The 25,159-nt window shown below is 39.7% G+C and overlaps 1 protein-coding gene and 1 long non-coding RNA gene across 4 annotated transcripts in view; one reads left to right on the top strand and one right to left on the bottom strand.

Annotated features, from left to right (window-relative positions):
- The first annotated feature begins 5,502 nt into the window (after positions 1 to 5,502).
- LOC131999092 (uncharacterized) lies at positions 5,503 to 14,542 on the top strand. The gene is made up of 3 exons (XR_009399013.1): positions 5,503 to 5,732; positions 10,369 to 10,546; positions 14,451 to 14,542. It is a non-coding gene; the product is annotated as an uncharacterized LOC131999092 (long non-coding RNA).
- LRRC28 (leucine rich repeat containing 28) overlaps positions 14,541 to 25,159 on the bottom strand; it is a 158,595-nt gene continuing 147,976 nt past the window's right edge. For all 3 annotated transcript variants that reach the window (XM_059371661.1, XM_059371660.1, XM_059371662.1), the window contains one exon: positions 14,541 to 15,340. In XM_059371661.1, coding sequence (XP_059227644.1) covers positions 15,268 to 15,340 — 73 coding nt within the window. In that variant the 3' untranslated portion in view covers positions 14,541 to 15,267. The remainder of the gene's footprint in view (positions 15,341 to 25,159) is intronic.

The following is a 25,159-nucleotide window of genomic DNA, read 5'->3' as shown; positions in this document are numbered from 1 at the left end:
TAAAAAGAAAGCAGCCATTGGACTGAAACTATGAAGTGTGTGGTGTCCCAGCAATTATGGTGACAAAGTACCAGATGGCACGTTCTCAGATGAAGGCTCAAGCTAGATTAGATCTTTCAGACTCTAGTGAAAAACAGGACATTCAAGTGGTCCAAAATAAACTTTCAGATTTGTCTCAAAGGCTCCTGAGGTCCAAGTAGGGTAAAGGTGATTTTAGTATTGATAATGTGGAAAATGCAGTTTGCAAATAATGGCCTCTACAACTCCTGGTTAGATCACTGAAATATCTCTGTGCAGATAATGGGAATCATCTAACAGGAACAGAGCAACTGATCTGAAGCAGACGTGATCCATGTCAGCATAAATCATCTACGAGTTTGGCAAAGGGGGTGAGAAGAAGGTGCGAGAAACCTGAGGGCGGGGCGGGGCGCGATGAATTCTATTTAAGGAATTCTCCACATTCTCTGAAATGAGTTTGCCAGTTCAGATCCATCTGTGAGATCCACGCAAAGATACGCGACTGGGCAGGACTGTCCCAACGGAAGGTGGCATGTGAAGACAACTCCTTGAGGTGGCCACAGGGCACAGGCAAAACTCAAGTCATTTCTTGTTCTTTTTGATATTTGTGGTATCAGATGCTGCTGCTCCTGAAAGCCACATTTCCATGCTTGTCTTTATTTTAAAAAATATATATTTTATTTATTTATTTGCCGGGGGCGGGGGGAGCACAAGCGGGGGAGAGTGGGAGGCAGAGGGAGAAGCAGGCTCCCTCCTGAGAGGGAGCCTACCCACCCCCCACCCCAATGCAGGGCTCCATCCCAGGACCCTGGGATCATGACCTGAGCTGAAGGCAGATGCCTCACTGACTGAGCCACCCAGATGTCCCGCATGTTTGCCTTTGGAGTGAGTTTCAGAATTTCCCTGTCCCTCTTCCGCTGCCAAATGCTGCAAATCCAGGGACCTGTTGGAAAGGCACCGTTTCTTCTGAAATCATAGATCTCATTCAATTAGGGCTTGTTGCACGACCTGCAAAACCTTCAGGGCTTCTCCTCATCCTCAGATATCCCCCTGGTTTAGCGTCCTACAGGGCACACCAAGGCATGCTCCCTTTCTGTCTAAGGTCAATGACCAAACCCAAGTGACTCGGAGAGCTGCCGCCACCACCAGAGCCAGCAAGACATCTTCTGCACCCCCCACCCCGTCCCCCCACCCCCTTCTGTCTCAGGGAGGGAAGCACCTGCCGCAGCAAACGCAGGATCCTGGGAGTCCTAGCAGCACCGCGGTTTGCCAGAGGCAGAGGAGAATACCGGCAGCATTAAATGCAATTTCCTTCCTTAAATTCAGACCCATTTCACTAAGCAGGATTCATATTGTTAAAGCAAAAAAAAAAAAAAAGGGTGAGAGAGAGGCACCTGGGTGGCTCAGTTAAGTGTCAGACTCTTGGTTTCATCTTAGGTCATGGTCTCAGGATCCTGAGGTCAGGGTTGGTGAGATCCTGCTGCGGCTGGGGCTCCACGCTCAGCGCGGCGTCTGCCTGAGACTCTTTCCTCCTCCTTCCCCCCCCCTCCTCTGCTCCCAGCCCCTCCCCCCACGGCTATGTGCACGCTCTCGCTCTCTCTAAAATAAATAAATAAGTAAGTAAGTGAAATTAAAAAAAAAGTATGAGAAGAAAACCTAGGTATTGGCAAAATGACGTCCATATGCCCACTTTTTAAGTAATGCCTTCTTCCCCAGAGGGTGGTATTTTTCCTCATCCCCCCCGCCCCCGCTTTCTTTTCTCCTTACTCTAATGTCTTTGCTCTTCACCCTTCCTAAGTCTCCAGGATTCCTGTCATTTGGACGTGGGCCAGGAAAGCTCCCCCAAAGGTGCGGTTTGCACCTCTGATCCTGCCTCGGGGCCCTCCTGCCGGTACCTGGTGTTTTCCAGGCCATTCTCTCTCTGCCTTAAACTGCGGCTCTGGCTGCCAGCTTCCTGTTTGAAAGCCAGATTCCGGATCTTACTTTTGCAGCGACCCCAGATTATCAGGCCAACTAAATATTTGGGTCGTGAATCGGATGGGAAGGCAGTGAATTTAATATGAAACAGCAGCTTCATTTTGGTCCAATTCCAGCTCATTTGTTGTTGTTGTTCTAAACACAATACGCTACATGGCAGTGTTTCGAAGAAACCTCTTTATTGAAAACTGTGAGTGGCCACGGCGTATTAGACAGTGACACAAACGAAAGCACACAGTGAATTAAACCCTATTTCAGGTCTCTAGTCCCAGAGAATGTGACATTAAATAAAAGGGTGAAGTTTTCCGAGATTGCTCCGGTGGCAGAGTTAAGGTGATAATGTGTGTTTCTAAGACTAGAAGCAATGGAATGCGGGCCGAGAGAAGCGTCCTTCTCCATAAGCTTTCCCAAATGATCTGGTCCTAAAGAAACTGGGGAAAAAAAAATGTTTTTTCCAACTGCAATAGAGACTTTTGTCTCACAATACGTTAAATATATATATATTACATTACATAATATTGGTAGAAATGGGATACAATACAGTCAGTGATTGTATGTATCGGGATTTATCAATGTGGGTTTTCACAATATATCAGGTGAAGAAAGCAGGTTATAAAATAGTATGTATGATAAATGATATATAAATAAATAAAATATAAATAATATGATAAATAAATAATAAAAGATGCCACTTAAGTAAGCCCACGTGTGTACGGGTGGGATTCACAGACAATTCTGAGTAAAAAGATAGGCAAATACTCACCCAGAGTTTGGTGGATGGGAAGGTTACTAGAATGGGACACTTTCTCTTCATGTTTTCCTCTAGCCTGTTGTGTTGCATTTGTAAGCAGAAAAAGACTAATATGAATTATAAACTATAAAAACAATTACACGGATAGAGGGTTCTCTCAGGAAGACTAAGATTAAGGGGTATTCCTCTGGTAAATAAAAAAGACGGTTTTTCCTTTTAGGAGAGTCTACCGAGTGCTTTTATGCATGATTGAATTATGTAATCAATGTATAGGACTCATCAGTAATAGCTCAAAACACAATTTACCTGGATTATTTCAAATAGTAAGATCCTACTGACAATATTATAACTAGATTTTCTATTTTTTTTCCTCTGCCAGTCCAATCAACTAAAAATAAAGTACATAGACATGAAGAAAGCAAGATATAACTACTATCTCTTACATAGCATTTAAAACTCCCTGTATTTTATTTAGACATAGTTTGGGTTTACTCAATTAGATGGCATATACTCAAAGAGGGGTAGTTATTTGGCCAATAAATCTAACAGTGCCTTTTATCAGTTTCAGAGAATTATGAACAGCTTTGGATGAAGGTATTTTTGGACTACCTGATAAAATAAACACAAATATTTAATAACTATGTTTAAAAGGTAAGACCTTTAGAAAAGAATACTTCCCCGTACATTTCTGTTAGAGGTAAAGAATGGTACCGAGGCAGCACTGCAAACTAGGAAAAAAGCAAATAGGACCTCCTAGTACTTTACAGAATTTTCCGCGTGATTGTATTTTCAAACATTTGAAACATTAATTTCATGGTGTCTTACTTACAATGGGCTTTGGTCTGAGAGGCTGGTGTTGGAATGGTGGTTGATCAACGAATTAAGTGAGTCGGAAAGCTTACCAACTGGAATTTTTTCATTACTGCAGCAGTGGCCTGATGCTGGTGTGAACCGGTGAGGACGGACTCTAAAAACGTGATACGTTGTTAACGCTGTTTTCATCCCTTTCACAGCCACGGTGACTGCAGCTCCCATACATGGCTTCTGGAAGGATTGCTGGTCTGTCCAAAATAGTTTATCAACAGATATGCAAAGTTGCATCACCGTCTTTGATTTTATAATTGAGATATAATTCAGGGTGCTTGGGTGGCCCAGTCGGTTAAGGGTCAGGACTCCTGATTTCTGCTCAGGTCATGGTCTCAGGGTTGTGAGATCAAGCCCGAGTTGGGCTCTATGCTGGGCATGGAGTCTGCTTGAAGATTCTCCCTCTCCCTCTGCCCCTCCAACCCCCACCCCCTTGCCCACCCATGCATGAATATTTCAAAATAAAGTTGAAATAAAATTCACATACCATAAAATCCACCCCTTTCAAACGTAAGTCTCCGCAGCTTTTAGTTTGTATACTCACAAAGTTGTTCAACCATAACCACTAACTCCAGATCATTTCCATCAGCCCAAAAAGAAAGCACACACCCATGAGCAGTCAGCACCCCTCCCTCCCTCCCCTCACCCCCATCACCCCTTCATCTACTTGGTTTCTATGAATGTGCTTGTTCTGACCATTTCATATGAATGGAAACATACAATATGCAATAGATGGCCTTTTGTGTCTGGCTTTTGTCCCATTTTCAAGGTTCGGCCATGGTTCTGGCATGTGTGAGTACTTCATTCCTTTTCAGGGCTGGTAACGTTTCCTTATATGGACGGACCCCATGGTATTCATTGGTCCGTTCATCCATGGGCATTTGAGTTCTTCCTCCTTTTTTGGCTCTTGTGACTATAAACATCTATGGACAAGTTTTTGTGTGGATGTATATTTTCAAAATCTTAGGTACCTAGGAGTGGAATTGCTGGGTCACAAGGTAATTGTGTGTTTAACCTTTTGAGGAACGGACAATCTGTTTTCCAAAACAACTGAGTCAGCCCTATACAGTTGATAATCTCCACCAGCAATTAGGTTTCAGTCACTCCATGTCCTTGGCAACCCTTGTTACTGGCCACCCTTTTGTTTATACTAGTGGGTGTGAAGTGGTATCTCATTGTGATTTTGACTTGTGTGTCCCTAATGACTAATGATATTGAACATCTTTCATGTGGTTATTGGACACCGAGATACCTTTTTTGGAGGAATACTTATTCTAATCTTTTACCCAATTTTTATTTGGAGTTTTTTGTATTGTTGAGTTGTTAGACTTCTTTATATACTAGGCCCTTATCAGATATATGATTTGAAATAATAGTTCCCATTCTGTGGGGGTTTTTCATTCTTTAAAAGTGTCCTTTGAGTAACAAAAGTTATTAATCCTGATGAAGTATAATTTATTTTTTTCTTTGGTTGCTTATGCTTTTGGTGTCATAGCTAAGAAATCTGCTTAGTCTAACATCATGAAGATTTATACCTATGGTTTCTTCTAAGAGTTTTTTATTTTAGCTATTATATTTGGTTCTATAATCACTTTGAGTTAATTTTTGCAGGTGGTATGTGGTAATGGTCCCGTTTGATTCTTTTGCATGTGGATATCCAGTTATTCTAGCATCATTTGTTAAAAAAATTGTTTCCTCATCGAGTTGTCTTGACATTCTTGTAAAAAATAAATTAACAATAAATGTGATAGTTTCTGTAGATTCTCAATTTTATTCCATTGATGTTCATGTCTATCTTTATGCCAGGATCACGTAGTCTTAATGTAACTGTGTAGGAGGTTTTGAAATTGGGAAGTGTGTGTCTGACACATTTGTTCCTCTTTTCAAGATTATTTTGGCTGTTCTGGCTCTTTTGTATTTCCATATGCATTTTAGGGCCAGCTTAATTCATTTCTGCAAAAAATGTAGCTGGTATTTTGATAGGGATTTGCACTGAATCTGTGGATTAATCTGGGAGGTACTGTCCTAACAATATGGCAGTTTCCCTATCCATGAACATAGCATTTCTTTACATTTATTCAGGTTTTTAATTTTTTCAGTGATGCTTTGTAGCTTGCAGTGGGTAAGTCTCATACTTCTTTATTCTTAAGTATTTTATTCTTTTTACTTACTAATGTAAATATAATTTAATTTCCTTCATTTCCTTTTTAGATTGTTCATTGTTAATGTATAAAAATCAATTAACTTTCATATGTTAATTCTGTGTATCCTGTTGAACTTTTATTAGGTCTAATTGTGTGTGTGTGTGTGTATTCCTTATGGTTTTCTACATACAAGATCATGTCATCTGAAAATGCAGTTTTAATTCTTTGTTTCCAAGCTGGATTTTATATTTCTTCTTGCCTATTGCCTGGGGTAGAGGCTGTATTACAAAGACGAATAAAAGTGGTGAGAGAGGAGGCTTTGTTTTGTTGTTGATACCAGGGTGAAAGCTTGCAACATTTTTGCCACCAATATGTTAGCTGTGGGGTTCTCACAGGTGTCATTTACCAGGTTGAGGAATTTCCCTTCTAGTTTTACTTAGTTAAATATTTAAATGTTAAAACATTCATCAAATATCAAATATTTTTTTCTGCATCTATTGAGATAATCATGTTGTTTTTGTTCTTCATTCTACTAATGCAGTGTTATACATTATTTTTTATTAAGAGTTTGTGAATTACTGGTGTTAACTATTTTTCAAATGTTTTATAGAACTCATCAGTGAGGATATATTCATTCTCAGACCTTTCTTTATTGGAACCTTTTTGATTACTAATTTGATCTCTTTTCTATCTATTTAATTGTTTTTTTCTTCTTGAGTCAGTTTGGTGGTTTGTGTCTTTGTATAAATTTCTTTATTTCATCTGAATTTGCTAAGTTGTTGGCATACAAATTCCCTTATAATTCTTTTATTTTTAAAGGGCTGGCAGTAATCTTTCATTCCTAATTTTAGTAATTGGAGTCTTCTTTATTTTTTTCTTGTCTAGCTAAAGGCATTTCCTTTTTTTCTTATTTTTTAAGATTTTAAAATTTTATTTATTTATTTATTTATTGAGAGAGAGAGCACAAGTGAGAGAAAGAGTAGAGGCAGAGGAAGAAAGAAAATCTCAAACAAACTCCCTGCTGAATGCATAACCCAATGTGGGGCTGGATCTTATGACCCTGAGATCCTGACTTGAAGGGAAATCAAGAGTCAGATGCTTAACTAACTGAGCCTCCCATGCACCCCTAAGGGAATTTCCACTTTGTAGAATTTTTTTTTCTAAGAACCAACTTTGTTCTTTTATTTATTCTTATATTCAAGTTTTGGTTTTAATTTTCTCTGTTTTTTTCTTTTCTCTTTATTTCATGTATTTTTACTAAAATCTGTAATATTCCTTTGTTCTGCTTCCTTTAGGTTTAGTTTGCTATTTTTTTCTAGTTTCTTGAGGTTGCAGCTTACATTCTTCTTCTAAGACCACTGTTTTGTAAACATAGGCATTTATAGCTATATTTTACCCTTTAAGTGTGGCTCTAGCTAGATCCCAGATGTTTTGATATATGTTGTATTTTTAGTTTCATTAATCTTAAGGAATTTTCTAATTTCCTTTGTGATTTCTTCTTTGATCCATTGGTTCAATCAGGAATGCATTGTTTAATATTCACATACTTGTGAATTTCCCAAATTTCCTTCTTCTATTTATTTCTAATTCCATTCTATTGTGGTCAGAGAACATACTTTGTATGAGTTTAAATCCTAATAAAAATATTAAGTTTGTTTAATGACCTAACATATGATTTACTCCAAGGAATGTTCCATGTGCACTTTAAAAGAGTGTGCATTTTACTGTTGTTGAGTATAATGCCCTACAGATGTCTGTTAGTCTTACCTGGCTGAATTGTTGTTCAAGTCTTTTAATTCTTTGTTGACTTCCTGTCTAATTGTTCTCTCCATTGCTGCAAATGAGGCACTGAAGTCTCCAAATGGCATTATTGAATTGTCTATTTTTCCCTTCGATTTTATCAATTTTTGCTTCATGTATTTGGAGCTCTGGTGCATATGTGTGCATAATTACTTCTTAATGGATTGATCCTTTTATCATTATGTAATGATGGTCTCTAGTAACAATTTTTGTCTTCAAGCCTATTTTGTCTGATATTAATATACCCACTCCATCTTTTAGTTTCCATGGTAGATCTTTTTCCATCCTTTTACTTTCAATCTAGTTGTGTCATTGACAAAAGCATGTCTCCTATAGGCAGCATTTAATTGGATTATGATTTTTATGTGTTCGGCCATCTTTGTTTTTCAACTGGAGTGGCTTGATCCATTTACATTTCATGGAACTACTGATAAGGTAGGATTTAGTCTGCTATTTTGCTATTTCTTTTTCTATATTGTGTCTTATATCTTTTTGTTCCTCTATTCCTCCATTACTTCCATGCCTTCTGTTGTGTTTGTTGATATTTTCTAGCATATCACGTTAACTCCATTGTTGTATCTTTTGCTATATATTCTTTAGTTATTTTCTTAGTGGTTTCCTTGAGTATTACAACTAACATCTTAATGTATAACAATCTAGTTTGGATTAACATCAGCTTACTTTATGTAGTTTACACAGATTTTGTTCTTATATAGGCTTGTTCTCTCCCCTTTCCTTTATACTGGTATTATGATACATATTTTGTGTTTTTTCACTTTGTGCCCATCAACAGGCATCTCTATCTATCCATCTGCCTATCTATCAATCTATCTATCTATCTATATATTTGCAGTTATCTTAAATCAGAGAAAAAAGTTACAAACAAAAAATGCACTTCTGCTGTATTTTATATTTACCTATGTAATACTAATACCTGTATTAGTGCTTTTTATTTCTTCATGTGGATTTGAGTTTTTGTCTACTATCCTTTCATTTCAGCTGGAAGGACTCTCATTACTTTTTTGTAGGGCAGGCTTGCTAATGATGAATTCTGTTTTTGTTTATGTGGGAATGTCCTAATTTTTCCATTTTTGAAAGATATCTTTGTTGATACAGCAGCAAATAAAGATATAGCATTATTTGGTAGTCATGTACTTTAGTACTTTGAGTATATCATCCCACTGCCTTCTGCCTCATTTCTGATGAGAATCCCCCATACATATCTTTTCTCTTGCTACTTTCAAGATTCTCTCCATGTCTTTATCTTTTGACAGTGTGATTATATGTCCAGGCATGGATCTCTTGGGTTTATCCTATTTGGAATTCACTGAGTTTCTTGGGCATGTAAATTAATGTTTTCCACTACATTTTGAAGTCTTTAGTCATTTTTTTTTTCATATATTCTGCATCTTTCTCTTCTTCCTTGATGGGACTCCCATTATATGTGTTGGTACATTTGATGGTATCTCATGGGCCTATAAGGCTCCATTCATTTTTCTTCATTCTCTCTCTCTCTCTCTCTCTCTCTCGAGCATGAGAGAGGGGAGGGTCAAAGGGAGAAGCAGGCTCCCTGCAGAGCAGGGAGTCCAGCAGGGGAATCCAATCTTAGAACTCTGGGATCACGACCTGATCCGAAGGCAACTGCTTAACCAACTGAGCCACGCAGGTGCCCTTCTTCATTCTTTTAAAATTTCTGTTCATCACACGGGATAATATCAATTGACCTATATTCAAGTTTGCAGATTCTTTCTTCTGCCTGCTCAAATCTGATGCTGAGCTCCTCTCAGAAATTTTTCATTTCAGTTATTATATCTCAATGCTAGAATTTGTTTGGTTCTTTTTTATAATCTCTTTTCATTGATATTTTCTATTTTGTGAGACATCACTTACACACTTGAGCTACTTAATCATATTTAGAATAGTTGGCTACGGTTTTTGTTTACAAAGTCCAATGTCTGGAGGTCCTCGGGCAGTTTATTAACTACTTTTACCCTTGTGTATGGAACATAGTTTCTTGTTTCTTTGCGTGTTTCTTTTTTTTTTTCCTGGATATTTTAAATAATAATGGGGTAACTCTGAAAATTAGATTTGCTTACTCTTTTGCCAAGGATTTGATGAAGTTGCTGGGTTTGTTAGTATAGGGACTCATTTCTGTAAAATCTATATTTTTCACAGTGGTCACTTATGTTTCACTCAGGTGGTTTTGTGGTGACCTAATGATTGAAACCCAAAACCAATAATCCCCCTAGTCTTTGTCAAGGGCTCTGTGTGCATGTTGGGACACCCTTCGACATTCAGCCAGGAAGGTACACTTGGGCTTCACTTAATGCTTGTATAGATGCTCAAACCTCAGGTGAGAATTTAGGATGTTCTCAGGCCTTTCCTGAGGCATACAGTCTTTGGCTTGTGCAGAGCCCTATGCATGAACATTACCATCCAAATTCATGAGAATATCAGATTTTTCAAAGCTGTTATGGATATATCTTTCCTTAGCTTTTCCTTTTAAGTTTTTGGTTAGCTTAGCATTTGCTCTGATGGCTCTCCACTGCTTCAGGCAGCCACAACTGCCTCTGATGTATTCTCTTTTTAAGATTTTATTTATTTATTTGACAGAGAGACAGCGGGTGTGAGAGCAAAAGCAGGGGGCGTAGCAGGTAGAGGGAGAGGGAGAAGCAGGCTCCCACTGTGCAGAGAGCCTGATGTGGGGCTCAATCCCAGGATCCTTGTATCATGATCTGAGCCAACAGCAGATGCTTAACCAACTGAGCCACCCAGGTGCCCTGCTTCTGATCTTCTTTTTTTTTTTAAATAAAGGTCCCTGTGGAAGAGGCTTTTCATACCCAGCAAGCTTTGATCAGGCAAAATAAAGACAGCCTTGCAAGTGAGATCTTTCAGGGAGTCACCAGACAAGTTAAATAATGACAATTCCCTGGGAATGAAGCTTTGAAGGAGCTCTAACCACCGTCTGTCCCCTCCAGTGGCTTCTATGCAGGTGATTCTACATTGATTGTAGATTGTTGGTTTTCGGATACAGTAGAGTTGAGGGGTGGGATGCAAACCGGGCAAATTAGAATGTCACAAAGCTTACAGTTTTTACTGAGATTCAGCTATTTCTCTTGAATAAATATTCCATGGATTGCTGTAATCCTTTGGTTAATTTCCAGAGTTCTGAAAAAAAGTTGATTCTGACATGTTTTGACAATTTCCTTCTTGTTTTTATGGAGGGGAGAATTTTTGGAGGTCCTTACTCCATCATTTTTGCTGGCTTTAAGCATTTAATGCCCTTTTATTTTTAACAAAATGAATCTGCCTAAAACAATGAAGCCACCATCATCAACATTTCTAGGCATCCACATGATTCAAGCTCAACTATTCTATAAACAGAAATAGCTGTGAGAACCAAAGTGGATACAATATGAATTTTAGAAAATGTCCACAGTCCAAGTGAATGTTGCCATAGTTTTGCAGTAGACAGATGCAGAGTTTTAAAAAATCCTTTCATTATGCAAAAAAAAAAAAAAAAAAAAAAAAGGAAGATAGATAGAAGATAGATAGACAGACCATGGATTATTAGTCTCAAAAATTCTATAAGAAACAAAACCTGATATACATATATATTTTTTAAGATTTTATTTTTTGAGAGAAAGAGACAGTGAGAGAAGGAACACAAGCAGGGGGAGTGGGAGAGGGAGAAGCAGGCTTCCCGCTGAGCAGGGAGCCCGATGTGGGGGCTCGATCCCAGGACCCCGGGATCGTGACCTGAGCCAAAGGCAGATGCTTAACGACTGAGCCACCCAGGCGCCCCAAAACCTGATATTCTTTAACACAGGTAGCAAGGATACTCTACACTCTACTGTAAGGTGAGTTGGGAAAATACAAAACAAAACAACAAAAAACCACTAGTCATTCCTTGCAAGTCTCTTAATTACATATAGAAATGATCTCTAAATGCTGTACCTTCTGCCCAGCCACCACACTGGACAGCCAGTACTTTTCTGTCTGCAAAGTACAAGAGACCATATAGTCATGCTTCAAAGAGAACATCTTAGGCTGTAAAGCAGCCTCTTTTCCCGACCAAGGGTAACAGTCACTGAGCTATGATTAGTCTCCTTTTCAGAGACACTGGCATTACATTCAGCTCTATTAGCTGATGACACAGGGAGGTGCTTTCTGGGTAGGGACAGTGGGACTTGAATGATCTGTAGATAGACATAGAGCTATTTTCCAAAAATACAGACTTTATAAAAAAAAAATCCCTTTGTTTAAGAGAAGGCAAGCAAGATATTCACTAAATTCCTGGAGAAATGTAGGAGAGCCTCATTAGAAGTAAGCAGAAGTCAGTGGAAACTACAAAAATAATAAAGCATAGTAAAATGGCCAGGGTTATGTAAGGTTACATTTTTAAATAAGATTCCTCAAAAGAGTGTGTTTACAAGTCTGTGAAGCGAATTTACATCTCAATATTTAATTACATCAGGTTGCATTAGTGTTGGCCCAGTTAGGAATCCATGTTTATAAATCACCTGAATAAAAATGTTTTGACTTCTGCTGAAGTAATGCAGTAATGCATCATTTCAAGCTTTCTGCAGTAAAGATAAAAAATGTCTGATTTTTCAATTCAGGAAAGAAAAACCTAATTTTACTCCTAATAATTTTTAAAACCGGCTTTCAAAAGTCCCCAGAGATTACAAAAAGTCCCCAGAGAAAACCATATGCCAAGCCTCATAGCTAACTGATGGTGAAGTCTTTATTTCTGACTGTAAACATTTCAATTCGTAAACCCAAATGTGGAAGAGAAGTGAGATGCACGTGAAGTTAGCCAGATAAGCCAGGTGTGGAAGGTTTTAGTGAGCGGTAAGTACGTTGACCAAGGTACTGAATGTGTACCTTTCTCTTCTGGAAGAGGAGGGCATCACTCTTCTTTATTAACCAGAGTGGACTGTCCACCAGCCAGCGCTCTTCTGTGTACTGTCCATCTTAAAAAGTTCTTAAAGTGTGCTCAAAATATGTATTTTATTCACTGAAGTTTCAACATTTCATTCACACTATATTATGTAATCAAGGATTTGGGGATGACAACACTTAGGCATTTTGAAGAACACTGATAGGGTACTCCACCTAAAATGGTGACCTCCTTTGCCCTATGTCATAAGAAGACCTATACCCATTAGGGTAGCCTAGATTTAAAGACTTACCATGAAGGGGCCCCTGGGTGGCTTAGTTGGTTAAGCATCTGACTCAATCTCCGATCAGGTTTTGATCCGGGGTTATGAGTCTGAGCTCCGCATGGAGCCACACCTCAGATTACTCCGGTCAACTTTACCCGAGCAGACTGTAGTTTCCAAGTCACTTTTTTTTTTTTTTTTTTGTATTCCTATAATTGCATAAAGTATTTCTCTACCTAGTATACCCGTTACTTAAGAAAACACACATATACTAACTTTAGAGTTTTCTGCGAAGCTCCGGACTCCATTCAAAGACATAACCCGTGGGCCAATTTTCTCCAGTCTACAACGTTCCGTTAGCGTATCAGAGGGTTAAGAATGACGTCGGTGACAGCGGTACAAAATTTTTCATCATCAACAGCACCAAGGAAGCCAGATTACTAATTCCATTTCTCATCAGTTAGGCTGGGCGCCGCCCCGAGGTTTAGGATTGAGACTGCCCTAAAATGTTGGTGGCCGCACACTGTTCGGCACAGAGGATGCTCCGCTTGCTTAAGTGTCTCTGTAAAATTTCCAGCAAGTTAAGACAAGACAGAAGTAGCACATATCCTTATCTCATCAAGCATCCCGAGCGTCCGGTGATCACCTTCCAGAGCTCCGTTTGAAGACACAGGATCGCAGAGGTCGAAATAGAATGATGTTGTGATATTTACCATCGCTTAAATGGGAGGCAGCGGCCACTTGGGCCCGAATCACATTTGTGAAGTTTCCTGCCGCATTTCCCTGCGGCCAACTTATATACATGCAGAGGTTACGCTAAAACTTCAATTATTCCAAAGGATGAAAGAAGTGTTATATTTTGATACAGATCTTCAGTTCCTATTATACTAAAAGCCTTTGAAATGTGAGGGCTGACCAGGCCAAGTTATGAAAGGGACGAGAGGAAGGAAGAACAGTGGAAATGCAGTGGGAACACACGGTAACGTTCTGTCTTCACCGTTCCACGGGGAGAGAGTGTGCTTTCCGGGCAGCAGGTGGTGTGACTGAAAAGATCACACATTCGTCAGGAACCGTGTAGGATTTTTAGCACTGCGAGAGCTTAGCATTACAGATTTAGGGCAGCTAATAAAATTCCAGAGACCAAGTTTTTGACAAGACTGAAATTTTTTGGAAATAATTTTCCTACCAAGTAAGTCTTCTTGGTTCCCCTTTTAGTTCTGCGCTAGAGAAAACTCTGTATAATTAAAATTAAAAAAGAATCGCATCGCAGCAACCCGAAGAACATCTGGCAGGAAAGCCACATTCAAATGCTCTCCTTTCAAAGGAAGAGCAAATATGTGGCTCTTCCATTAAGAGCGCTTCTTCTGTCAGAGAATCATCTCACAGACTTTCCATTTATGGGTTTTTTTTTTCCCCCAAAAGTCCAGGGCTGAATTTGCGCCCGCAATTTTTTCTGTATTTCCTCAGTGGTATCTGAACAATAGTGTGTTAAGTACATAAGAAATCTAGGGTCAAAATGAAGAGAATCTAATACACCAGGTATTTAAATAAATGGGCACAGGTTGTACTTAGAATCACCTGGCAAAAACCCAGGAGCACCAGTAGCTGGGTCCTGTTTTTCATATGTAACAACAGTATTTCAAAGTTAATATAAATTTAATCATAAGCCCATCTAGCAAGAATCACTGGAGGACATATTTTGACGTGTTTTATCTCTCTCTTTCTCTTTAGCCTGAAAATGTTTAAATCTGGAAAGAAGATCAGATCTCTTAAAGCCTCAAATATTCCTCAAACTCATATAAAAAAAATCATTTCGAAATAGCCTTTCAAAATCAGAGTGTATTTCATTTATCATCTGCAGTTTTACATTTAAAATCCCTCACAAAGTTCTCTTAGTGTGCTGCAAAACTTATAAACCGGGTTGTAACTTTCTGGAGGGTGTATGCTAGGACCCTAGCAGGGCCTCCACTGGAGTCTGACTTCGCTGCCAACTCTGGTGCGCTCGCCCCCACTCCGGCCCCCTCCCCGTGCCTGTTATTCAATAGTATGATGGCCTGAAGGGTTTGCAGAACTTAGGTTAAAAATATGGAGAATAATTTCTGGGAGGAAACAGTTCCCTGGGTACAAAAAGGAAAGGCAAAGAATAAAAGTATCTTGAAGGTACATGAGTTCAAAAGTTCATTTCACTCTGTTATCAACTTAAAGTTCTTCAAGCAACAGGAACTTGGCTTTCAAGACCTGGGGAGGCACATCACACCAAATAGTTTGCTTATGAGACACACTCACGTGAAAAGAAAAACACGGAAGACAAAGGGTCCTTAATTTGGGGTAGGATATATTCCAACGTGGGGTGGGGGGGGGGTAGGGTGAAGGCATTTCAGCTCAGAAGCTCCATCATGACATTTCCAGAGAGTTCGGCAGCTCCCCCTGCAGCATGGCACAGGACAGGATGTGAGGGCCTGTTCCGCCAGGCTGGACACAAACAGGGTGCGCTCTGCAGGCGGCTGCGGTGTCAGGCTGGCAGGGCTCCTGGGGCTCTCGGTGTTTATCAGCTCAGTAGGTCAAAAGTCTGCAGACACTGGGTGGAGCAGCAGTAAGCCACGAAGCTCACTGTTGTCCTCCTGGAAGGGGAAGAAAGGGAGAGAACACTGTGAGTTCAAGATTAAAGTCTCTGGATTCTTTCCATGGGGGGCCGTCTTTTTCTTTGTAAAAGTCAAGAATGAGGCCTGGCCAAAAAAGCCACCACGCAAATGTAAATTTCCTTTTAAAACTGAGCTCTGGAATCAGGTGAGGGATGCAAGCACTCGTTTTATTAGTGGTTTTCAAGTGACACAATATCCCCCGAGTTTAGCAGCTCAAGGGAAAAAATAAGCTTTTTCCACGTTATGGTCTGAATCCTGCTTATTAGAACCAACAGTGCAATAATAGAATTTGAAATACAGTATTAAAAATCACGTCACAGGGGCGCCTGTGTGGCTCAGTGGGTTAAAGCCTCTGCCTTCAGCTCAGGTCATGATCTCAGGGTCCTGGGATCCAGTTGCGCATCGGGCTCTCTGCTCAGCGGGCAGCCCGCCTCCCACCCTCTCTCTGCCTGCCTCTCTGCCTAATTGTGATCTCTCTGTCAAATAAATAAATAAAATCTTTTTAAAAAATAAATAAATAATAAAAATCACATCACAGAACACATCACCAATTTAGCTGAAGAAATTTTGAAAAAAAAAAAAAAAAGGGATAAGGACTTTATCCTATGCGTGTATTCACACAGGATTGTTTGAAGAGGTAATTTCAGACTCTGTAAGAAAACTGGAAGGGGGGGGGGCGCCTGGGTGGCTCAGCAGGTTAAAGCCTCTACCTTCAGCTCAGGTCACGATCCCGGGGTCCTGGGATCGAGCCCCACATCAGGCTCTCTGCTTACCAGGGAGCCTGCTTCCTCCTCTCGCTCTGTCTGCCTCTCTGCCTACTTATGGTTTCTGTCTGTCAAATAAATAAATTAAATCTTAAAAAAGAAAAAGAAAGAAAGAAAGAAAGAAAGAAAACAAACTGGAGGGGCTTCTTCCTGCAGAGCAGAGGAATCAGATCTCAGACTCGCATCTGGCACCTTTCCATACTGAGTCTTGAGCCCTCAGACCCACTCTGGACAGCTCCAGCTACACGAGGCCTGGTTTTCCCACCAGCAGCACTATCCTCTGGTGAGGAGAGAATAATTTACTGTTGTTTCTAAAAGACCTGCTGTGCTGATTATCTTGTTTCCCCACCCCCTAATCCAGTCTTTGCTTTTCTCTGTTCCCCAAGAAGGTTGCCTCCACAGACCGTACCACCAAAGCTGCCTGATGGCTGGTTTTTGGACTGAATTAGGTAGGCAGAGGCATAGCAGGACAATGACGTGCAGGGAGAGAGAAAAGTTGAATATTTTTCTCTTCTTCCTCTTTTTCAAGACTAGTTAATTGAGGTATATTAACATATAAACATACAAGAAAATTCACCTGCCTTAAATACACAGTTGGATGAGATTTGAGTACAATTATTTAACACCAAAATCAATATATGAAATATTTTTTATTCTCCAAAGTTTCTTGTCTTCCTTTGCAACCAACTGCCACCCCCCTCTTCAAACCGCTCCCCACCAAGTATCGGGCATCCACTGGTCATTTTGTTTCTCTGTAAGTTTTTATTTACTTTTCCCTGGGCTCTGACAGTCTTCCAAAAGAAGCTTTGCTACCATTTTCATCTTGATTGGTAAATGCCTTCGAGGCAAGAGCCAGACCTACCTCTGTGGATACTTTTGTCTTACATTTCTGGATTAGTCCTGGATTCCCTTACCAACTGGTTTCCAGCTAGGTTTGGCAGACCAGAGGATAAAGCTGCCCTAGGTGGCCCTTCTTGTAGTCCAGTAACACTTCAACAATCAGCCAGGTAATGCCCACTCCGCCTCAGCTTTTGCTTCCTGCTTGCAAAGGGCCTCAAAAATCAGCCAGAGCTCAGGGCCTTTCAGGTCTTTTCTGAGCGAGTTTACATCCCTATGCATGCACGTGGCCAAACAGACTCCCAGAGATATGTGAGTGCTTCTTAAAGCCCCTACAGAAACCTTATCTCCCCAATTCCCCTTTTCAGCTTTAGGGTTAGTCTACTGTTGGCCCCAACAGTTTTTCACTGCCTCAGGCAGCTGTGACATTAAGCAGTTGCCTCTAATTGGTTTGATAATTTTTGACAAACACCCCCAGGGAAGAGGCTTTTTGCTTTGGTGAGCTTTGACTGAAGTCAAAAAAAGATAGGCTGTCAGGGAACCACCAAATCAGGGCAATGACAGTGCTCTCTGGCGATGGACCTTTGAAGAAGCCCCAGCTCCCTTCCACCTCTTTTCAGTTGTTGTCAGAACGCTGGTTTTACCTGTCATTGGAGATTCTTGATTTTCAAGGTTAAGACTACAAGATGGGGCTAGGATACTTTATCACATCACAAAGATCTCTGTTGCGAGCTTCAGCCACTTTTCGTGTGTAAATGCACACCAGATTGCTCTAAGACTTTTGTTAATTTCCGGAGTACTGGAAAATTTGATTGTGACCATTTTTGCTGATTTTTTTTCTTTGCTTTTGTGTTAAGATTGAGTATTTATACTCCATCTCTACCTCTCTGACTAGAGCTCCTACTGGGCAGCCCTTCTGTTGGCTCTGGTTCTTAGCAGCTTCCAGATCCCCCTTGTCCTTCAGGCCTAAAGGATAAGGATGGTAGAGCTTCCTACTGTTGTAAGTTTCCAGGGGTTTTATCATCCTTGTGGGTGCTCTGAATCCTGCCTCAACTTCTGCAAATAGTCTCTCTCCATTCATTTCTCTTCAAAATCCTCTTAATGTGTGTTTTCCAGCCAGTTTCCCAACTGATTTAGTAAGTGTTACAAGAAGGGGCCTAAGAAAACATCCAGATGGAATTCTGGAATTGGGTTGGCCAGTGCATGAACAGCCTTCTTACTAGGGAAAAATGGGACACTGCTAATATGCAGTGTGGTGTGGCATCATGAGCACTCAAAAGTATAACTCGAGGAGACTGCCAAGGCGGGCTAAGGCGCTGGGAGGTCAAGTGGCTATGGCATCCTAGTGAGTTCAGAGATTGTGCATAAGATGGCTTCTTCTGATGGCTAAAGATGATGGCTCCCCATCCCCCATCTCCAGCCCCACCCCCAATTAAGCATGTGCCTTGAACTCTAAACTCAAGGCATAGGTGGGGAATCAACATTTCTGTTGGCTCTAAAGGAATTCTTATTCTGTGAAGCTACAGGAAGGACATATCTGAAGCCTGAACATACAGGGTGCAGAACCCATGGCACCCAGGCAAGAGTACATTTATGCAGAGTCTCTTATATTAAGGTAAAGGTGCTTGCTGGGAAGGGGAGGACTGTGAGACTTGAAATTGAAACCTCTGTTCAGACACAAAGCTGAGTACCTTGAACTTCTAATATCTCTAAACATTTCTTCACATCAGAAACAGCCTTTCTTACCTTCTGACACAACGAGTATTTCCTTGCCTAACAACATTTCACTGACTTCATCGGGGGAGGGGGGCGGGGGGGGCCACCTTAAAAGGAAATGCCTAGTCTCTTCAGAACCCACTACCACCACCAGTCACTGTCTCTAAGGCCACAAAGGGTATAAAATCCCAGCACGATCTAGAGAATTCATTGCAAGGCTGCTAATGGGGGAGAGAGCATACACGAAGTTGCAGGATCTTGCCAAATTTTATTAGCAGGAGCCAGAGAAGCAAGCATGCAAATGGATTCTAAGTAAATTCGCCAACAAGACTAAATCTAAGGTTGGATCAGGCCGACGAGAGTGTTCACATATGTCTCAGGATTTAAGTGTTAGCCCGAGCACCTGTAATGGTTGACATAAGCCCTGCGTCAGTAAAGGACTATAGTCAAGGGGGCAGCGATGCTGAAACTCCCACTGTACATTCTAGAGGGAAGAGATCAAAGCTTTAGAGAAATGGGGACTTTGAAGGGGGTCCAATGTGGTGCAACTTGCTCAGCCACCTCCTGAAGACCTTCGGGAGAGCCAGGAAGGCATTTCCTTCACCAAGACCCAAAATTACACATCGATGAGGGGAAGCAGTGCACACACCTGATACTTAATAGGACACACGCCTACTAGAGGTGAGAGAGAAATCCTCCAAATTCTCCAAAAAGGCAGGGGTTTGCTGCATTGGTAAAGTTTCAGAAGAGTGACATTTAGAACTGCCCTAGGAAGAAATGGATACACACTGTGGTCCCTTTGGATTTTCAGGGCAAAATGTATTTGGGTGGGGATTTTTGGTTCTGCCAAGATGGAGGAGACCAGTCCTTTTAGGTCCTTCCTCTTAAGTTAAAACACAATGAACCAGCCATAACAACAAACAAGTGTAGGGAGGGTCTGAAGAATAGAAAAAAGGTGGACAGCTTAGGAACCTTGGGACCTGAGAGGCAACACAGCAGTGGTGAGTTCCCTAGGTTTTCTTATTACCCCTCCTATAACTAGATAGGATGCTTGTAGAAACCCAGCACCACCAAGAGGCACAGGGGGAAAAAAAAATCTCCAAGAAAAACCTGTTCTCCCTAGCCAAAGGATCAGGACAGAGAGATCTGTAGAGGCAAAGTAAGTAGTTGCTTCATGCTGGGTATAGGGGAATACAGAGTGATAGCTCAAGGGTACAAGGTTTCTTATAGGGTGAGAAAAATAATTTACAGTGGACTACGGTGCTGGCTGCATATATCCATGAATATAGTGAAAACTGCTGAATTGTATACTTTAAGCAGGTGAATTGTATGGTATATGAATCATCTCATTAAAGCGGTTTTAAAAATAACGGCACTGGGAGGAGAAATAGACAAATCCACAATTAGAGTGCAAACTTCAATATCCCATTCTCAGCAACTGACAGAACTAGTAGACAGAAAATCAGCAAAGACAGCAAAGACAGAAAATCAGAAAAACCGAACAACTCAATTGAACCAAAGAATCTAACCGACGTATATAGAACACTCCGCCCAACAACAGCAGAATACACTCCCCCCGCCCATATGTCCATGGAACATTCACCAGGATAGACTATATCCTTGACTCTAAAACATAATTCAACAAATTGGAAAGAACTAAAATTATACAGAGGACCCATGTGGTTTCATCCCTGATAAAGAGTGTAGCAATCGTCATTCCTGTTCATACAGGAACAAACAGAACAAATTGAAAATCAACAACTTTTCTTCCAGCCACCAGGGAATTGAGGGTGTAGGGCAAAGAACTACCTCGAAGTCTAGAGAGACCAGTGGATCTGGAGAGTCACAGCTGAGATCTGCTCACCTGGACAGAACACACTAGAACTGCTGGTGGCTAAGTGTAGGCTAGCCTGGGAATCAGATAGTCTTGGAGCTGTAGTCTTAGCATTGTCCCACACATTCCTGGGTTTTACCTATAGAAACGCTATAGGCGTTTGAAAATGTAAAAAAATGGTGAAAATGTAAAAAAAAAAAAAAAAATGCCCCTGCAGCTCAGTCAAGGGGAGGAAAGAAGCGGTTATTGTATAACATGCCCCAAGCATTCTAGAACAAAGGACAGCTCTCCAGAGGAAAAGAGTCTATCAGAGCCTTTTCCCAGCTGAAGAAGGGCACTGTTCCCATTCTAGCCCCCTCTAGTCTACCAAATTCACCTAAGGGGGGAAAGCAAGTTATGAGACACAAGAGACGCTTGTGAAAGTCACAGCCCAGATATGCAGGCCCACTAGGATATTGAAATATAATCACAAAATTTCAGAACACTTCTTTACCTCACACCTTAGCACTGGAGCAACTGGTTCCCAGCATAAGAACAGTGGATTACAGATAAAACAAGTGCAAGATGCTGACTCTCTGAGGAGGACTACACAGGGAAGCCCAAAGTCAAGTGAGGAAATTAAAACAAGGACACTGAAAGACTTTGCATTTGAAGTCTCTGGCACCTACACCTTCAGCAAATATAAGACACAGCCCAGCTCCGAGCTTGGTTAACATAAAATTTTACACTAAATGGCTATTTACCTCAGTTCTTTTTACCCAATACAACATGTCTCACTTTCGACAAAAAATTAGACATAAGGCAAGAAAAAGCACATGTTGAATAGACAAAGAAAACTTCAGAACCAGAGCCAGATATGACACAGATGTTAGTATTAACAGGGAATTCTGAAACATAGAGCAGAAAATCCATGATCTGGAGGACAGTTTCTGAAGGTGCAACATTTGCATAATTATCCTCTCAGAGGAGAAGAAGGAGAGAAATAAAAAGAAATTTAACTAGTGATGGTGAAGAACGTCACAAAATGTGTTACAGAGCCAGTAGTGTAACAGCATCAAGCAGGATAAATATCAAAAACAAAACAAAATAACCCCAAAATAACACATAGGCATATCATAGTCAAACTAGGGGGAAAAAAAAAAGGACATTTTCAAAAAATCAGAGGAGAAAAAAAAAAACAACCCTTATCTATGGAAGGACAAGTATATGAACTACAGAGGCCTTACTGGAAACCATGCAAGCAAGAAAAGAGTGGAGTAAAATAATTAGTGTGCTAAAAACAAACAAACAAACAAACAAACAAACAAACCTACCTTAAATTCTATACCCAATAAAATTATCCTTACCTATGAAAGAACAAGCATATGAACTACAGTGGATTTATTTCATGCAAACAAGAAAAGAATGGAGTAAAATATTTAGTATGCTCAAAGAAAAAAATCACTAACTTAGAATCCTATACTCAGTAAAATTATCCTTCAAAAGAAAAAAGTATAAAGAGTTTTTCAGACTAACTGATAACCGAGGAAAATTCACTGCCAGACGGACTCGCCTTGCAAGAAAGGTTGGAAAGAGTTCTTTGGTGAGAAGGAAAAGAATATATGTTAGAACTCAGATCTAAAAAAGCCAGGAAGCCTACTAGAGAAGGAATAAATAAAGGTAACATAAAATACTTTATTTTTCTAATTTCTAATTATCTAAAGTATAATTTGCTTAAATTAATAAGGGTAGCAACATATAGTATGAGTACCACATAGTGGATATGTGACATATAGGATATAGGATAGTGACATATACAACAGCAATTTCCTAAAGGATGACAGAGAGGAATGTGGAATATTCTGTTACAAGACACCTGTACTACACATTGAGGAATATAGTATCCTTTGAAGAAGGGCTTTTGTGAAGAAAAAAAAAATGTATATTGCAAACTCTAAGGAAACCACTATACATTTTTGAAAAAGGAGTAGAATTGGTATGCTAAGAGAGGAATCATGGAATCATGTAAAAATGGAATCATGTAAAATGCTCAATTAAAACCAGAGTAAGCAAAAAATTTGGGGGGGGTGGAAAAAGAAAAAACAAATATAAAAAATAGAAAATAACTACAAACACAGTAGATATTAAACCAACTAAATCAATAATCACTTTAAATTTGAACTGTCTAACTATACCAATTAAAAGAAAATACATCAGTGGATGAAAAATGAGATCCAGCTATATGCTGTGTACAAGAAACCCACGTTAAACATACAGATGCGGACAGGTTAAGAGTAAAGGGAGGGGGAAGTATAAATCATGTTAACACTAATGTTAAATAAAGCATGTTAACACTAATCAAAAGAAAGATGGAATAGTTTCATAAATTCCAGATGAAGTGGACTTCAGGACAAGGAAAAGTATCAGACATAAGGAGGGACATGACATCACAATACAGGTGTTAATTCTCGAAAAAGATTTAACAATGTGAAATGTGTGTGAACCTAATAACAGAGCATCAAAACATTTGAGGCACAAAATGATGGAACTGTAAGAAGAAACAGACACACTATTTGAGCTGGAGATTTCAACACCCCTCTTTAAGTAACTGATATATCCAGAAAGAAGAAAAAATAAGGGAAAATACAGTTGAACTCAACATCATTAATCAACTGAACCTGACATTTATAGATACACTATCCAACAAGAGAGAAATAACATATTCTTCTCAAGCTCATGTGTAATATTACTCAGCAAAATAGACCACACTCTAGGACATAAAATCACAGCATAAAAAATTTAAAGGAAGAGAAATCATACAAACGTTGTTCTCAGACCACTACTGGAATTGAATTTAGAAATCAATAATAGAAAGACTGGTAGAAAATCCCCAAACATTTGAAAATTAAATGATTAAATTCTAAAAAATACAGGGGTGAAAGAACAGTCTCCAGAGAAACTAAAATGTTTTGAACTGAGGGGCACCTGGGCGGCTCAGTTAAGTGTCCAATTCTTTGTGTTTGTGTGTGTGTGTGCGCTTTCCAACAACATTTTTTTTTTTTAAATTTGCAGCATAACAGTATTCCTTGTTTTTGCACCACACCCAGTGCTCCATGCAATCCGTGCCCTCTCTAATACCCACCACCTGGTCCCCCAACCTCCCACCCCCCGCCCCTTCAAAACCCTCAGATTGCTTTTCAGAGTCCATAGTTTCTCATGGCTCCAACTCTTATTAATTTCGGCTCAAGTCATGATCTCAGGGTCATCAGATTGAGTCCTGTGTAGTCTGCTTGAGCTTCTCTCTCTCCCTCTGCCCCTCTCCCAGCTTGTGCTCTCTCTCTTAAAAAATAAAATAATCTTTAGAAGAATATTTTGAATTGAGTGAAAATGAAATACAACTGTTCAAAAAATTGTGGGATGCAGCAGAAGCAGTATTAAAGGGAAGCTTGTAGCAAATGAAACACATGTATCAGAAAAGAAGAAAGCTCTAAAATCAATAACTTGAGCTTCCATCAGGAAGTCAGAGAATGAAAAACAATTTATGCAGAAAGTCTAAAGTAAGTAAAAATCACAGAACATATTTTCTGTCCATAATGGAATCAAATTAGAAATCCGTAACAGAAAGACAACAGGAAAATCTCCAAATGTGGAAATAAAATAACACAGTTCTTTGACCTCCTCTGACTCTTGGGTCAAATGACTACTTTCCCATGGATTAAAGAGGCAGTCTCAAAGGATATAAAAACTTACATGAACTGAATGAAAATGAAAATACAACATATCAAAAATTTTAAGACATAGTAAAACAGTGCTGAGAGAGAAATTTAGAGTGCTCAAATGCTTGTTAAAAAGAAGGAAAGGTCTCAAATCAATAATCTGAGCTTCTACTCTAACCGCCCCCCACCCTTCCCAAAAGGCAAAGTAAACCCAAAGCAAGCAGAGGGAAGAAATAATAACGAAATCAATGAAATTGAAAATTTTACTAGTACTAAAAAGATCAATAAAATCGATACATCTCAAGCAAGACTGACAAAGATAAACAGAGGGAAAGAAATGAAGCAAGTGATGTCACGACAGATCCTGAATCCACTAAAAATAAAAGAATATTATGAAAAACTTCATAATCATGAATTTGTAAGCTGAGAATAGATGAATTCCTTGAAAACTACAAACTACCAACCAACACTCAATCAAGAGCAAATATCCAGCCTGAATAGTCTTATAACTATTAAAGAAACTGATTATGTAATTAAAAAAGAAATTTCCAGGCTCAGATGATTTCACTGGAGCATTCTATCAAACATTTAAAGAAGAGCTAAGAGGAATTTTTACACAATCTCTTGCAGAAAAATAGAAGAGGAGGAACACTTCCCAACTCATTTTATGAGGACAGTATTACTCTGACTCTAAAGCCAAACAGTACAAATCTGGAAAACTACAGACCAGATCTCTCATGAACACAGATACAAATATCCCCAAAAAAGTAATCCTCAGCTAAATTAATATTGAAATGCAGAAAAAGAACAATACACCATGATCAAATGGGAGTTATTCTGGGTACGTAAGGCTGGTTTAATATTTGAAAATCAATTTCATCCACCATTTCAAAAGGTGAATGCAAAAAAAAATTGTATGATATCAGTGGACTCAGGAAAAACATTTGACAAA

The sequence above is a fragment of the Mustela nigripes genome, chromosome 13 (genome assembly GCF_022355385.1).
Source record: "Mustela nigripes isolate SB6536 chromosome 13, MUSNIG.SB6536, whole genome shotgun sequence".
Lineage (NCBI taxonomy): Eukaryota > Metazoa > Chordata > Mammalia > Carnivora > Mustelidae > Mustela > Mustela nigripes.
This window is presented reverse-complemented; position numbering and strand designations above follow the sequence as displayed.